The 17,836-nt window shown below is 39.6% G+C and overlaps 1 protein-coding gene across 2 annotated transcripts in view; it reads left to right on the top strand.

The window, feature by feature from the left end:
* Positions 1-17,836, top strand: part of CTTNBP2 (cortactin binding protein 2) — a 168,895-nt gene that overhangs the window by 61,480 nt on the left and 89,579 nt on the right. For both annotated transcript variants that reach the window (XM_066362548.1, XM_066362547.1), the window contains exons 3-4: positions 5,491-5,715; positions 15,124-16,780. In XM_066362548.1, coding sequence (XP_066218645.1) covers positions 5,491-5,715; positions 15,124-16,780 — 1,882 coding nt within the window. The remainder of the gene's footprint in view (positions 1-5,490; positions 5,716-15,123; positions 16,781-17,836) is intronic.

The raw sequence follows: 17,836 nt of genomic DNA, 5'->3' as shown, positions 1-17,836 counted from the left end.
GGAAAGCCTTCAGTTTAGTGCCATTTAATATGATGTTAGCTGATGGTTTATCATATATGGCCTTTATCATGTTGAGATATTTTCCTTCTATACCCATTTTGTTGAGAGTCTTAAACATAAAATTGTGTTGTATTTTATCAAAAGCCTTTTCTGCATCTATTGATAAGATCATGTGGTTTTTGTTCTTTGTTTTGTTGATATGGTGTATTACGTTAACCGTTTTGCGTATGTTGAACCATCCTTGAGATTCTGGGATGAATCCCACTTGATCATGATGTATTATTTTTTTAATATGTTGTTGTATTCGGTTTGCCAGTATTTTGTTTAGAATTTTAGCATCTGTATTCATTAGAGATATTGGTCTGTAGTTTTCTTTCTTTGTGCCATCCTTGCCAGGTTTTGGTATGAGGGTTATGTTGGCCTCATAAAATGTGTTCGGAAGTATTGCTTCTTCTTCAATTTTTTGGAAGACTTTGAGTAGAATAGGAACCAAGTCTTCTTTGAATGTTTGATAGAATTCACTAGTATAACCGTCTGGGCCTGGACTTTTATTTTTGGGGAGGTTTTTAATAGTTTTTTCTATTTCCTCCCTGCTGATTGGTCTGTTTAGGCTTTCTGCTTCTTCATGACTCAGTCTAGGAAGGTTGTATTGTTCTAGGAATTTATCCATTTCTTCTAGATTGTTGTATTTGGTGGCATATAATTTTTCATAGTATTCTACAATAATTCTTTGTATATCTATGATGTCTGTGGTGATCTCTCCTCTTTCATTTTGGATTTTATTTATTTGAGTCCTGTGCCTTTTTTCCTTGGTGAGTCTTGCCAAGGGTTTGTCAATTTTGTTGACCTTTTCAAAGAACCAGCTCCTTGTTTTATTGATTTTTTCTATAGTTTTTCTGTTCTCTATTTCATTTATTTCTGCTCTGATTTTTATTATCTCCTTTCTTCGGCTGGTTTTGGGTTGTCTTTGTTCTTCTTTTTCTAGTTCCTTAAGGTGTGAAGTTAAGTGGTTTACTTCGGCTCTCTCTTGTTTGTTCATATAGGCCTGAAGTGATATGAACTTTCCTCTTATTACTACTTTTGCTGCATCCCAGAGATTCTGATATGTCGTATTTTCATTTTCATTTGTCTGTATGTATCTTTTGATCTCTGCGCTTATTTCTTCTTTGACCCATTCATTTTTTAGAAGTATGTTGTTTAGTTTCCACATTTTTGTGGGTTTTTCCCCCTCTTTTTTGCAGTTGAATTCTAGTTTCAAGGCTTTATGATCAGAAAATATGCTTGGTACAATTTAAATTTTTCTAAATTTGCTGATATTGTCTTTGTGGCCCAACATATGGTCAATTCTTGAAAATGTTCCATGTACACTAGAGAAAAATGTATACTCTGTCGCTTTGGGATGAAGTGTCCTGTAGATGTCTATCATATCCAGGTGTTCTAGTATTTCGTTCAAGGCCACTATATCTTTATTGATTCTCTGTTTGGATGACCGATCTAGAGCCGTCAGCGGAGTATTGAGGTCTCCAAGTATGATTGTATTTTTGTTAGTTTTTGTTTTAAGGTCAATAAGTAGCTGTCTTATATATTTTGGTGCTCCTTGGTTTGGTGCATATATATTAAGGATTGTTATGTCTTCTTGATTCAGTGTCCCCTTAATCATTATGAAGTGACCATTTTTGTCTCTGAGTACTTTTTCTGTCTTGTAGTCAGCATTATCAGATATGAGTATTGCTACACCTGCTTTTTTTTGGGTGTTGTTTGCTTGGAGTATTGTTTTCCAGCCTTTCACTTTGAATTTGTTTTTATCCTTGTTGCTTAGATGTGTTTCTTGTAGGCAGCATATAGTTGGATTTTCTTTTTTAATCCATTCTGCTACTCTGTGTCTTTTTATTGGTAAGTTTAATCCATTTACATTTAGTGTAATTATTGACACTTGTGGGTTCCCTACTGCCATTTTATAAATTGCTTTCTGTTAGTTTTGTATCTAGTTTGATTCTTCTCTTTTGTTTTTCTATCATTTGTTTCTGTTTGTTTGTGTTCCATACTTCTTTCCTCTGTTGCTACCTTTTTTAAGTCATGTGTTTTTGTGGTGGTTTTTTCTAGGGTGGTTACCATTAAGTAATGAAAAGGGTACCTACCATATTCATTGTAGTACCCTATCTTATAAGTATTTCTGCACTTCATCGTCCTTTGCTACTGTTAATCTCCATTCTCTCCCCCCCTTTTTTTTTCCCTTTGTTGTCACAGTTTAAGTTTGGTTTTATTGTGTTCTTGGTGGAGCTGTTACTTGTGGTGTTGTTTTCTTTTGTTCTTTGAATCTGGTTGGAAAACCCCCTTTAGTATTTCCTGGAGTGGGGGCTTTCTCGTGATAAATTCTCTCATCTTTTCTGTATTTGTGAATGTTTTTATATCTCCTTCATACTTGAAGGATAGCTTTGATGGGTATAGTATTCTTGGCTGAAAGTTCCTCTCTTTCAGGGCTTTAAATATTGGGGTCCACTCTCTTCTAGCTTGTAGAGTTTCTGCTGAGAAATCTGATGATAATCTAATAGGCCTTCCTTTATATGTTGTACTCTTCTTTTCCCTGGCTGCCTTGAGAATTTTTTCTTTGTCATTGGTTTGTGTCATCTTTATTATGATGTGCCTTGGAGTGGGTTTGTTGGGGTTAAGAAAACTCGGTGTTCTGTTTGCTTCTTGAATTTGAGGCTTTAGTTCTTTCCACAGGCTTGGGAAGTTCTCGTCTATTATTTGTTTGAGTATATTCTCCATTCCATTTTCTTTCTCTTCTCCCTCTGATATACCTATTATTCTTATGTTATTCTTTCTGATGGAGTCAGATAATTCCTGTAGGGCTTTCTCGTTTTTTATTATTTTTGAGTCTCTTTCTTCTTCTCTCTGTTGTGCCTCAAGTTGTTTGTCTTCTATTTCACTAATCCTATCTTCAATCTGGGTTGTTCTGCTAGCTAAGCTTGTTACCTCGTTTTTCAGTTCGTGAATTGAGTTTTTCATTTCTGTTTGATTTGTTTTTATAGTTTCAATTTCCTTGGTAATATATTCTTTGTGTTCATTGAGTTGTTTTCTGATCTCCCTATATTGCCTTTCCGTGTTTTCTTGTATATCTCTGAGTATTTTTAAGATTTCTATTTTAAATTCTCTGTCATTTAGCTCCAAGGCTTCCAATATGTTAAGTCTTTTCTCCATAGATTTTTCCACATCTATTTGTGTTACCTCTCTTTCTTTTGTATCCATAATATTCGATTTCCTCTTTCTTATTGGCATCTGAGGGTGGTCTTGTTGATAGCACTAATTAGACTAATTGCCTATTTTAGAAATTGATAAATTGAAATTTCATCTGGAAGAATGAACTGGTGACATTGCAAAGAAGTTTTTAGAAACTGATACTGTGGAGGAGGTGTGTCCAACTGATTGGTGGAATTTAACAGTACAAATTAAAGCATTTGTACAGTGAATTATGAATAGAAAGATGAAACAATAAAAGATTCAAAGTCAGACCTGGTATTATAGAAATAAGAGGGGTAATTTATCACAAAAATGAAATGATAAATGTTTATGTTACTAGTAACAGGACCTATCCTACCACTGACATGGGATATTCAATAGCTGGTTTAGGTCTTAAAGTGACTTGAGGACTTGTGTTAGATAAAAGTAATTAGAAAAACCATGGGTTTTCCCAAGCCTTTATCCAGGGTTGAGGGATGAACTACTACACTGAATAAAAATTAAAAGGCAAGTGAAGGACATCCTGAATCAGCTACTGAGACTGTTCTCTGCAGTGATACTAAGTACATAAGAATCTAGAACTATCAAGTGCTTTTTGATTCATAAGCCATGTGTTAACTTTGAAGTGTCAACTAATGCTCTGAAAGCTAGCATAAATTTAATCGTGAAACTAGACTTTTTGTAAATTGCAATCTTCAAATTGATTTAATTTGGAAATAGGAAATAAATGTTAGATTTTTCCACCTATCATTGGCATTTGTATTTATCTAGTTGTTGGCTTGCTGAGCATGGTCTTAAAAATGGAAAAGTTTAGTTCAGTGTGGTTGCTTCAGGTGAGGAAATGCATGTAATATAACTTTAAAGCACACTTTCGACAATTAAACTTGATTTATAATAAAGTAATTTTGTTTTTCTACTAGCAGTGACATAGAATATTTTTAGGGGCACTTCCAGATGACCTGAGTTAGGATAATGTTGCAAGTTTTCAATATATTTCTGCTGCTATTTTCCAGTTTATGCAAAGACTGTTGTAGGCTAATTATAGAAAATTGCATTTAGTGCTATTTGGATGTGCAATTAACTTTGATGCTTATGGACTGACATTTAGAGTAAAATGAGGTTATCACATTCCTTCCTGGGATTCTCTGAACTATATTTTAATGCACTTCAGTGGTGAGAGATTTACATCTTAAATATTCTGGAGGTTTTTTGTAGTTGTTCAGACTTCACAAAATGAGAATTTTTGAATTTTTTACTAAAAAAATTTCATGATAGCCTTATAAATTCTTTTTTTTTTCTTTTTTTGGTAACAAAGAGAGAGATAGGGACAGACAGACAGGAAGGAAGGAAGGGAGATGAGAAACATCAATTCTTCGTTGCGGCTCCTTAGTTGTTCATTGATTGCTTTCTCATATGTTCCTTGACTGGGGGGCTACAGCAGACCAAGTGACCCCTTGCTTGAGCCAGCGACCTTGGGCTTAAGCTGGTGAGCCTTGCTCAAACCAGATGAGCCCGCGCTCAACCTGGCGACCTCAGGGTTTCAAACCTGGGTCCTCCGTGAACCAGTCTGATGCTCTATCCACTGTGCCACCGCCTGGTCAAGCTATCCTTATAAATTCTTCTTGGTTGTTCAGAACTTGTAGGAGATTTATATTTTGTAACTTGATCAGTGTTATGTGAAGTTCTGTCAACATAGAGATAATTTTATTTTTGAACTTTTACTAAAACTTGTTGATCTTCCTGATTTTACTTTAAATTAGAAAAGACTGCACCTAAAATTTATTTTTTATTTTTATGTATTGATTTGAAGGAGTCAGGGAGAGAGAACAGGAGAGAGAAGAAGAGAGAGAGAGAGAGAGAGAGACAGGAATATCGATCTGTTCCTGTATGCGCCCTGACCGGGGATGGCACCAGCAGCCTCTGTGCTTCAGGACCATGCTCAACCGAGATATCCAGTCAGGGCAACACCCAAAATTTAAATCCTTGAAGGAATGGGCATCATGGAAAAATATATTTGTATCATTTGTAATTTAAAAGACGTTATTCTTAAAGAAAATCAGAAAGTAAATGGTGTGCCAGGCTAATCAGAGATTAGGGTCAGAGCCCCCTCGTGTCTTGCTCTTTGCCTGACTTCATACGTAAGCCATTATAGCAGCTGTGAATACCACTGGAAGAGTAATCACAAAACCTTCTTGTGAATATATGTATTATCATTTCCTTCCTCACTACATTCTTCTGATTTTGTTCTAGGCTCGCAGAAAGGAGGTATTTATCCAGGAACGGTATGGAAGATTTAATTTAAATGACCCATTCTTGGCGCTGCAGAGAGACTATGAAGCAGGAGCTGGTGATAAAGAGAAGAAGCCAGTCTGTACCAACCCCCTGTCCATCCTGGAAGCAGTCATGGCCCACTGCAGAAAAATGCAAGAAAGGATGTCCACACAGCTGGCTGCTGCCGAGAGCAGACAAAAGAAGGTACTGAGACTTTCAAGTGGCCATTTTTTCCCATAATGCAATGTAGAGTGCAGACACACTCTGAGGTTAGCTTTTGTTCTTAGAGACTGTATTTTTGAAAAGAGTTGGGATAGTACTTAAAATGCAAAATTCTGACAGATTCTGGTGGCCTTTTTTTCAAATGTCACTCAAAATAAAAAAAATAAATAAATAAAAAACACTAAACCAGAAAAGAAATATGACAAAGAAGTTATCTTTCCCATAACGGTGACTTTGGTACTGTCTTTTTTTTTTCAGGGACAGAGAGAGAGAGAGAGAGAGAGAGAGAGAGAGATAGGGACAGACAGACAGGAATGGAGAGAGATGAGAAGCATCAGTCATCAGTTTTTCGTTGCGACACCTTAGTTGTTCATTGATTGCTTTCTCATATGTGCCTTGACCGGGGGCCTTCAGCAGACCGAGTAACCCCTTGCTGGAACCAGTGACCTTGGGCTCAAGCTGTTGAGCTTTTTGCTCAAGCCAGATGAGCCTGCACTCAAGCTGGCGACCTCGGGGTCTCGAACCTGGGTCCTTCCGCATCCCAGTCCGACGCTCTATCCACTGTGCCACCGCCTGGTCAGGCTGGTACTGTCTTTAAAATGTGAATTTTTTCTTCTTTGAATTTCCCTTTTCTAGTGACATGAGACGTGTAACTGCGAGAGGGGTGACCTGGTAAGGCAGCCAGGACTCAGATCCCATGGGGCATCCCCAATTTAGTGTATCCAGCTTCCGTCTCAGATATTTCTCTAAGGTTAAAAGGTGTTTAAATGATCTCTTTGGAAAATGAAACTGGCCTGGGAGGATTAGAAGGAAACTTCATGCAATCTCACTGCGTGTCATCCTGAGGTCCTGGACAGTCTCACAGCCGCCTCCGGGCTCTGATAGCTGTGTAACTCAGACCTCCAGGCTCCTGCTTGCATGTGTTTCATTTAAACCAGCTTCCTCCCCACTCCTCACCGCTCCGACCAACACACTCACTTATTGCACATAAACAGCTGCTTCCAAGAGTCCTGAGTGATAAAAGCTTACTATCATCAGCCATGAGGAAATTGAGGAAATAGAAGTTTAAATTTTGTCCTTCCAATATACAGCCAAGACTACCAATTCTCTTTATTAGAAAAAAGAGTGAGGAAACCAGGGAAGCTAATGATGTCTAGTATAATTAGAATTAAGAGCAATATGCTCTTCCAACCGTCATTAAAGCACAAATTAAAATGTCTCTAAAGCGTAATTTAAAATGCCCTTTTCAGAGAACTTGTTATTGCATACGTGTAACACCTGCTTGAAAATTAACCTGACTGCACTCTACTGTAAATATTTATGATCTCGTCATTTAATGTGTATGTCTTTTCCCTGTAATTATATCTTGGCATTAACATACGTATGTCAGTGTTCTGGAATAGGTGTTGAATAAAAGCAAACATTGTCATGAGTATGTCACCTGGCAGAAATCTAAAGCCCTGAGTGAAATAGGAAAGAAGAAAGAATTACAGGCTTTCCATGGATGTAAGGTAGAATCAAAGAGTTTTATTCTGGATATTGCAAACCCTCTTCAAAGCCTGGCAGACAACCATTGAGGTTTCCGGGGATTGTCACACATCCCCACGCACAGCATCTGCAAGAGCCTGTGTGTTTCAGCTGATGTCACTGCAACTCATCTGTGTTTCTTGAATGAGACACATTTCAGTTATGTTCTTAACATGTCAAGTGAGCTCCTTCATAATAAACTATTTCTGCTGGGTTTTTATACTGTGTTATCAAAAATTAAGACACTATTTTGTTTTCATTGTCGTTTCCACTTAATATATAAAATACATTCTTTCCTAAATTTTACTCCAGGTTTGCATTTTATCTCTTGTAGAAAAAAAAAAGATGAAGGAACTCATTTTGCATCGAATCAAAGATTTTATTATCTAGCTGATATTTTTTTTCTTAATCAACTTACATCCTGTTTGTTTCTGAATGACTGGGTCTTTTCCAACCTGGCTGGGAGTGAAAGGAAGTTGTTTCTGTCCTGTGGGACCTGACAGGCTAGTGTGAAATGAGCCAGTGATCTGTCTCCCGCGTATTACGGGGATACAGTGGTCCTTTATGGCCAGAGTCATTGGCTCTGTAGTCTCAGTGAAAGGTCGCTCTGATAGGCAATGCTCCCCAGCGTCCCTAACGACTACTCTGTCCTGGTAGGTTGTAGCATGTAAGAAGAATTACAGTTTGTGCTCTTATCCTGAATCTTACAAAGAAAATATCACATCATTTGCCTGACCTGTGGTGGCGCAGTGGATAAAGCGGCGACCTGGAAATGCTGAGGTCGCCGGTTCAAAACCCTGGGCTTGCCTGGTCAAGGCACATATGGGAGTTGATGCTTCCAGCTCCTCCCCCCCTTCTCTCTCTCTCTGTCTCTCCTCTCTCTCTTTCTCTCTCTGTCTCTCCCTCTCCTCTCTAAAATGAATAAATAAAAAAAAAAAAATTAAAAAAAAAAAAAAAAAAAAAGAAAATATCACATCAGCTGATAAGACCAGAAACAGGGCAGTCATTTTTCTAGCAACAAAATTCCCTCCAACGTTTAGTCTTGAAAGTAAATAATTTCAACCAGACATCTTCAATTCCCTTGAATATCGAATAAATTGCAGCTTTAGAAATCTGAAAGCTGTAAGACAAATCCATTACTTTCAATGAGTCCAGTTCTTTAAATCACTGCCAGAGAAGAGTCAGGGAGAGCAAAGGCCTCATTATCTACAATTCAAGTACTTATTATCTGACACTGGGCATGGCCCTTGGGTAATTCTAAGACATTTGGTCTGAATGCTGCTCTGGTTGGCCCCTCGGGCAAGAGAAGAGGCTCCGTGCTCATTCGTGCGTTGGTTCCTGCTGAGACTACTAATAGGAGGGTTAACTGTTTGGTAATTTGTGTGCCAGGAAAATTTGGGCAAGAATCAATTTGGCAAATGGACTGAGCCCTTAAAGCCACTTGGAATAACCTAATGAGCATTCGTCATGGGGAGCCTTGCCTCCGGTAATTTACTCTGACTTTAGAGCCAGTAACCTAGGGTAGAGTGGTATCTGGGTTTTTATTATTTATCTTGTACATCATCTGTTAATAGAGTTTTTATCCTAATTTATTTTTAATTATTTTAGTCATACTTAGGAAGTATAATTTGTAACCCCCAAAAAGGAAAGACCTTTTCATTTGAGCAGAGCCTTTAAAAGTAAGAAGCCAAGATAATAACTAGGAAATTCAGAAGGGAGCAATTTTTTTTCACCAGTCAAAAAATTAGAAGGAGCTCTGTGTATTGGGCATAGGTTCACCTAGGTGGCAGCTCACATAATGAGGTCAGTTGCATGACGTTAGAGGTATCAGGCAGGATTCGCAGTTGTGAGCAAATGAAGCCAGGATTTATTGAGTTAAGCAGAAAAAGCATTTATTGGTTGGTTACATCATGGTAGGGCTTGGCTGGGACAGGTCGGGGACCTGCTCTTACCAGCCAGCATCCCCAACAAATGCTAATGACAGACCTAATCTGAGGTGCATGACACTTTTGCTCAGGAGAGCTCGACACTGCAGCTTGCTGACTCAGCCCTGCTGCCTTACTTGCTCTGGGTCTTATGTGAGTGGTGCCTCCGCTGGCCTTCATCTCTGCCTCCCTCATTTCCCACTTGAAGCTTAAGAACAGGTTCATTTCATTGGCCAGGCTTAGACCCCACACCCTCTTGGCTATAGGAAGACCAGGAAGGCCACTATGTCACTCCTGTAGAGAAGAATAATAAGGTGGAAAATTATCCTCTCCTAACCTGGGGCGGGTGGAGGCCAGGTACTAGACAAACAAAGAAATGACAACTGGGCCAGAAAATAGTAAGCAAATGGTTTGGTTTAATGTCATATGCTTTTTCTTCCTATTACAGCTAATTGTACTTTTCTGACACTTGTATTCAGTGCTCTCTACTTCATTGTATAATAGTTTATTAACATATAAGTCTAATTTAATTTTAAGTTGCTTTCTAGACTTCCATTCAAGGACAATATGATAGAGAACCATCTATAATAACATTATTGGGAAGAGTATTTAGGACATTTTTTATATGAGTGACTATTTTAGCTCCTACATGAGTCTTTTTGGTGTGGTTTGTTGTTATATTGCAGCCTGCGCTTTGACTCCCCAGACGCACGGCAGTGAGTGTGTGTGTAAGGCAGGGGTCCGGAACCTATGGCTCACGAGCCAGATCTGGCTCTTTTGATGGCTGCATCTGGCTCACAGACAAATCTTTAATAAAAAAAAATAATAACATTAAAAATATAAAACATTCTCATATATTACAATCCATTCATTTCCTACCGCTCATGTTCATGGTTGCGGGTGGCTGGAGCCAATTACAGCTGTCCTCTGGAACAACACCAAATTTTTATTGGATAATGCGTAACGTGCATGGGTCATTGTATGGCTCTCATGGAATTACATTTTAAAATATGTGGCGTTCATGGCTCTCTCAGCCAAAAAGGTTCCCGAACCCTGGTGTAAGGAGAGTTTGAGACTGAGGTCGTGGTTCTGAGCAGACTCGGAGTGGAGGGCAGTATGCCTGACCCATGTCTTGTGTTCCCTCCTTGAAACTCTAGAACAGGGGTCCCCAAACTTTTTACACAGGGGGCCAGTTCACTGTCCCTCAGACCACTGGAGGGCTGGACTATAAAAAAAATATGAACAAATCCCTATGCACACTGCACATATTTTATTTTAAAGTAAAAAAACAAAACGGGAACAAATACAATATTTAAAATAAAGAACAAGTAAATTTAAATTAACAAACTGACCAGTATTTCAATGGGAACTATGCTTCTCTCACTGACCACCAATGAAAGAGGTGCCCTTTCCTGAAGTGCGGTGGGGGCCGGATAAATGGCCTCAGGGGGCCGCATGCGGCCCGCAGGCCGTAGTTTGGGGACCCCTGCTCTAGAACAAGGAGAAGGGACAGCGAATATCTGTAGAGCCCAAACTGTGACTGCAAGCTCTAGCCCCTATGAAAAGGGGGGAAAAAGATCTTTTAATATGTCTTATTGTTATGAATTTGTTTACCAGGATTGGGCAGGTGGATGGGGTGTCCAGTTGGAGAAGAGGGCAGGATGCAGTGAGTATTAGAGGATACGGGGAAGCAATAACGAATACAGGTCAATGTCATGGTACTTGTGGTCATGGCAGATGCACTCTGCTTTCTCATTTTACAGACTATATGTGCTCCCCTCTCCATTTACCCCTTGGAGTCTGGTCGCTTTTACGTAGCTACTCTGGTCCCACACGCACAGTTTTCTCTTTCGTTTTGTGAAAACAATAATTGGTTTTCAAATATCAAAGCAAGCCTTTGATTCCTGTGATAAACTTGAGTGGGTCACCTTTATTCTTTTCATGTATTGCTGGGTTCAGTCTGCTTACATTTTGCTAAGGAGTTCATGACTGATAATTTTTCTGTAAATTAAAAACAAAAAAAATACTTAAGTGTTTTGATTGATGGTAATTCTAGGCTTATATAGTGAAGAAACAAACTATAGGAGAAGTTTGTTCCTGGGTGAAAAGATCCTGGGATAATATCAAGATTGAGATTGTTGTCAAGTCATTTAAGAAGTGTGGCATTTCAAATGCCATAGATGGAACTGAGGACGAGGCAATATATGAAGACAGTGATTCATCATCAGACATAGATGAGGACAAGCTAATGGATGGGAGTTTTGACAGTGATGAGGAGTTGTATGAATATTATGATGGTACTTTATGTAATACATTTATGAGTTCAATAACTTTATGTAATACATTTTTTTTTTCAAATTTCTGGCCCCAAAATTAAGGTGCGTCTTATACATGGAGAAATACGGTATGTCTCTCAAATTGGATACTTTCTTTTACACTGTTTTCAAATTCATTTTCCTTTTTAATTCTACTCTTTCAAATCTGCTATTAAGACTATTTGGTAAATAAACTTTTTCCTTATTTTAGGTATTATGCTTTTTAGTTTCCATTTATATGCCAAGATTCCCCTTCTGTTCTGTCATAGTGACCATATTTTCTTTGATAAGGTCCTTGTCTGCTAATTCCAATATAGATCATCTTAGATCCAGTTGGTATTTGAGTACATTTCTCTTGACAATGGATCACTTCTTAAAAAATATGTTCTTTGCCTGTCGTGTTCTAGACATTATAGATGATATGGTACAGAGATTCTGTTATCTTCTGAAGAATGTATTTCGTTCTAGTAAGTAGTCAACCTGGTTCGATTCACACTTCACTCCCTATCTCCTTGCAGTTGGCAATGGCTAAAATATTTGTAGAGTTCTCTCTGCCATTCAGTGGCCACCTCTGTCACTCAGTGTGGAGATTCCCTGATGAAAATATAATTCAGAAGTCAGCAAGAGATGCTGGTGGGTTCATTGTGGGTTCATCTGCTGCCTCCTCAGGCCGGTATAAAGGGTGCTCTATGCTTGAGCTTCTGCCACTGTCAGGGCAGAGAACTGCCCTCCCTTGGAAAGCTACCCAAGGGCAAATCTCATGCAATGCTGTAAGTTCCTTTTTAATGGAAGATATACACCTCTCTTATTTTTGCTACTTTTACTGCTTTCCAGAGCTTTCAAATAATTATTTTTTATATATTTTTAGAGGTTCATAATAATTATCTGCCGGAGATAATAAAAATAAAAATAAAAGTTATTTCACCATTACTGGTAGTGAAACTTTCTCTGATGTACTTCATAATTGTTAAATTACAACTCCTATCTAACTTAAAAAAAAAACTTACATCCATCTATAAGTTTAGTATGTTCAATTCTCTAGATCCTAGCTTGCCTGTAAATATGTCTTCAGAGGGAAAACATTGTGCAAAAGTGACATATTTTTAAACAGCACAAATGGTTATTATATTATAAATTTAAAACAATATTTTTTTAATGTCAGGCACAGTGGTGCATGCTTTACATGTGCTGCCTCATTTAATCTTATATCATTATTATTCCTTGATTGTGCAGATAAATGAACCAAACAGAACTGATCTTTAGAGGGAGAACTTATCAGTCATACAACCAGGAAGTTTGGGATCAGAACTTACTACTATATCTCTTTTTCAAGCACAAAAATTTTATGTTCAGGCCACAATGATCAATAAATTTTTTTTAATGTAAAAAAATATTTTTAAAGTATGGGAGTATGTTTACATACCGATTAGAAGGAGCTAGTATAGTGGGGGATGTTCAGCGTTTGTAGAGTGGTGTGATAGGTCACATAGCAAGTCTCAGAGGTTACAGAAGAGAATGAAGTAAATTGCTAAAGAATGTCTCACCTTCAACAGATGGAAACCTTTCTCCCTTAGAGTGAAGGGAAGAGCATATGGACTGGTGTGGCTATAAAAATGCTCAACACAGGAGGCAGGATGTAGAAGAAGAGAGTTAGTCTGAATTTTCTTCTTAAAAGAGTCTGCTAGGGTAGACTGAGAGTCAGTTGAGCCGTTATTGGGTGAAGTTTTGGGGAGAGTGGCAGAGGTTTAAATATCCGGGGAAGTAAATTGTAGGGGAAGCTAAATAATGTTAGGTAGAGGGATTGATGATTGGGACTCGGAGCCCAGTTGAATTTGTAGCCATGTGTTTGTGGGTGCATGAGTGATGTGGTTTCCCCTGTGCTCTGCTCTCTGTGGTGAGATTCAAGGAGGCTCATGTTAGGCTGAGACAGGATTTGTGAAGCACAGTGATGGAAGGACAAAGATACAAATGAATTGTGGAACACTTGTAGTAGTACAGTTTTCTGTATAAAAATCTGAGGTTAATTGAGTTCATCTGTTGAAAATCTGTCTTCAATTTGATTCTGAATTAAAAGATGAAGGTTATCCTTTCAAAAATAAAGGGTGATGACCCACAGAGAAGAAATGCCATGGGCAAGATGTGAGCTGTGGCGAGAAATGGTGAGACCAGCATGACCCCGAGTGAGCGTTGTGATCCTGACATTATGTAATTGATTGGAGGATGTCAGGGAAATCGTGGTGCTGGCCTGGCTTCACTTGCTTTGTAAAATGAAGGCGGCCCTTAGAGTTCCGCACGATGTCTTTTTCCACCTTCAGAGTAAATGATGAAACTCACAGTTAAAAAATAAGCTGAAAATCATCCTAGTTTCTGATTTTTCCTACTTTGTTATGAGAATAGGGGGACGGGAGACAGTGCTAATATAAAAAGATTTTAATTTTTCTTGTTTAATTTTTCATGTGCCTTCCATAGCAACCTATCATTTGATTCATTTATAAAGGTTAAATAGGCTTTAACTATAAATACGTTATGTTTTTTTACCCAGATGAATAAAATATGCATATAAATATAGTATATGATAGCACTATTGTTCTCTAGATCTTCCCTAATTTACTTACAAAGTCATCCCCAAATTTTATATAGTAGAATAGAGTGTATGTGAATAAACAGTGATCTCTGATTATTCTTGGAGAATTATCTGTATTCCTGATCACCTGTGTATAGGATCCACTGCAATGCTATTCAGCAACTTCTTCAAAGTGGGCAACCCCCAAAGTAAGGGAGCAATATGCCAGACCCCTTGTTGGACAGTGAGCCATTCTCATCTTTTGCTCATTGCCTAGTGCAGGAGTCCTATGTGAAGGTGTGCAGTGGCATTCTGGGAAGAGAGAACAGCAAGGTCAAAGACCCTGAGGCAAGACCATGTTCATGAGTGTTCAAGAAACTCGAGGGAAGCCAGTGTAGTGGGAGCTAAGTGAGCAAGTGAGACCGAAGTAGAAGATGAAGTCAGACTTTGGGTTCACTGACATTGATTGCCGTTCTAACACGATATTTCTTTAGCTCTTTATAGTTTCCAAAGAACTTTCATGTATAATTTTATATGATTTCTATAGCAACCTGTCATAAGAAGTTTGAAGTTAAAAAAGAAATGCTAAGCAATACAGTTAGCAAGTATGGGAGCTTAGAATTTAACTGAAGTCTGCTGTTTACTGACACTTTTCATTAGACTGTACCTCAAAGATTAGTTAGTGATTTTTAAGCATTAAACCTTAAAAAAAAAATCTGTTCCCTTACAGGGCTCTATTTTTACAGAAATAGAATTACTGAATTCTGTGCTGGGATCCAGGAAGTATGAGATTACTATTCCCCTTTCCTGCAGTTAACTTTAGTAGATTTAAGAAAATTCTCTTTTGGCGTAACTTAGATGTTTTTCATAAAGTCAGTTACCTCTATTTACTGATTTTAATGAGTCTAAAATATTGTCATTCCTATCATAACGCATTTTGGAAATGTGGTTTTTAGCTAACCCAAACCATATGAGGAAATTAATAAAAATCTCACAGGAAGCACTTTGGCTGAAAGAGTTCTCTGCGTGTTAATAGAGCTGTCCTGTGAATGTCTTTCAGCTGGAGATGGAGAAGCTGCAGCTACAAGCCCTTGAGCAGGAGCACAAGAAGCTGGCGTCCCGCCTGGAGGAAGAGCGGGGCAAGAACAAGCACGTGGTCCTGATGCTGGTCAAAGAGTGCAAGCAGCTCTCAGGCAAGGTCATAGAAGAGGCCCAGAAGCTGGAGGAAGTGATCGGCAAGCTGGACGAGGAGAAGAAGAAGAGCAGCGCGTTAGAAGAGGAGCTCTCCACCGAGAAGCGGAAGAGCACAGACATGGAGGCTCAGATGGAGAAGCAGCTCTCCGAGTTTGACACTGAGCGGGAGCAGCTTCGTGCCAAGCTGCACCGGGAGGAAGCCCACACCACTGACCTCAAGGAGGAAATAGACAAGATGAAGAAAATGATCGAGCAGCTGAAAAGGGGAACTGACAGCAAACCGAGCCTCTCGCTTCCCCGGAAGACAAAAGATAGGCGTTTGGTCTCTGTATCTGTAGGAACAGAAGGACCCATGACAATATCTGTTGCTTGCCAGACAGACCTGGTGATAGAAGGCACTGACCGTGTGAAGAAGTTACCTTTGACTGTGCCAGTAAAGCCTTCCACAGGGAGCCACGTAGTTTCTGCAAATGCAAAGGGGAATGTGTGCACTAGCGCCCCCTTGGTCAGACCAGGTATTGACAGGCAGGCTTCCCATGGTGACTTGATTGGCTCCTCTCTGCCCACTGTCCCACCGCCCAGTACAAACAGAATTGAGGAAAATGGACCCAGTACTGGCTCAACACCAGATTTAACAAGTAGCACACCCCCACTTCCCAGTAGTGCTGCCCCTCCCACCACTCAAGCCCCAGGCCCAGCTCCCCAGAGCCACACGCCAGCCACGTCTGTGCACAGCATACATTCACCGTGTGCCAATGTGTCTCTGCATCCAGGTCCGAACCCGCGGATCCAGGCAGCCAGATTTAGATTCCAGGGCAATGCTAATGACCCAGACCAAAATGGAAATACTGCCCAAAGCCCTCCATCAAGAGATGTCTCTCCTACGAGTCGTGACAACCTAGTGGCCAAACAGCTGGCTCGGAATACTGTGACCCAGGCGCTGTCAAGATTTACAGGTCCTCAGGCAGGGGCACCCCCAAAGTCTGGAGTGCCCCCTGCAGGGGATGCTGGTACCTACCCTCCAGTGGGCCGGACCAGCGGAAAGACTCCCGGTGCAGCACGAGTTGACAGAGGAAACCCTCCTCCTATCCCTCCAAAAAAGCCAGGGCTCTCCCAAGCTCCTTCTCCACCCCACCCCCAACTCAAGGTTATCATGGATGGCAGCAGGGCCTCCAGTGCAGGGGCCAAAGTGGATAACAAAACTGTGGCTTCACCTCCTTCCAGTTTACCCCAAGGGAACAGGGTTATAAATGAGGAAAATCTCCCTAAATCATCCTCCCCTCAGCTGCCACCAAAACCATCCATAGATTTAACTGTGGCACCTGCAGGCTGTGCCGTTTCAGCCCTGGCCACGTCTCAGGTGGGTGCCTGGCCTGCTGAAACCCCTGGACTGAACCAACCTGCATGTTCAGAACGTCCCCTTGTCGTTCCCACCACCATTGCCTTTTGCTCTTCCATAAACCCTGTTAGTGCCTCATCCTGTAGAGCAGGTGCCTCAGACAGCCTCCTGGTAACAGCATCAGGTAAAGGGATTGTAATATTATACCCTTTCTAAGAATGTGGCCTGTCCTCTCACTTGCCTTAATTTCTATCACATTGCCTTGAAACTTTTTTTTTTGATACTTTTTAAATTATATTTTTCTTTCCTCTTGCTCTCTCTATTTTTTAAGGCTCAAGGGTATGGTGATTCATCTTGCTATATGAATTGCGGTTTTATTACGCTAAGTGCTTTCTTTCCTTCCTTCCTTCTGTTCCTTCCTCCTTTTTTCCCTTCCTTCTTTCTCCCCCAAAAAAGTAGTTTGGAGCACATTGAGACCACTAATTTAAAGGTGAAAGCATTTTCATGGGAAGGAGGACTATTCCTTCTCGTTAATTATTTATCTCACAAGTCTCAAAATTAGTGAGTCATCATCAGGCAGTTGGGGTTCAGTTCTACCCCTCTGAGATGACATAAAAACACTCCCTTCAAATAGGTATTAACACTACAGTCCAATCTGGATTATTAAATTGATTAGATTTGTTCTCTAATTAGTATGTTCTCAGTAATAATATCAGTTTGGTGTTAACATTTTTTAACCTTAAAACTTGAGAGTGTATGTTTACCAATCTCTGTGTTAAGTATAGTTTATTCCAGAAGTCATGTACTATTATTTAGAGCTGTCTTCTATGCTGCACACAGGTGATTAGCAGGTGGCCAGTGTTAGAGCAGTGTCCATTGTGCATGTGCTTTATGAAGTCACAGTCTGGGACTCTAGTCGACGCAGATCTGACTTTTCCCCTTGTGCTATACAATAATAGAGGAGGCATTGTTTTTCTTTTCACTGACATGACTGGATTAGTTCTTCATGAGTATATGAGCCTCTAAGATACTATCCTGTTGTCAGGTTGAAACTGGAGTGGTCTCACCTACCACAGAGCTTAGTGGTTGGCAGAGACTGCTTCTTCCAATGAGAAGGACCTTTGAGAATTAAAAGAAGATTTAAGTAGTGCTTTTTTTTTTAATTTAGGGAGAAGAGTGCCAATAAGAAAAACAGGTAGTTGCAAATTATCAGGTAGTGAGATCAGTACACCAGGATTTA

This window comes from Saccopteryx leptura, chromosome 2 (genome assembly GCF_036850995.1).
Source record: "Saccopteryx leptura isolate mSacLep1 chromosome 2, mSacLep1_pri_phased_curated, whole genome shotgun sequence".
NCBI classification, from domain to species: Eukaryota; Metazoa; Chordata; class Mammalia; order Chiroptera; family Emballonuridae; genus Saccopteryx; species Saccopteryx leptura.
The sequence above is the reverse complement of the archived record's forward strand: the minus strand, read 5'-3'. Positions and strand labels throughout refer to the sequence as shown.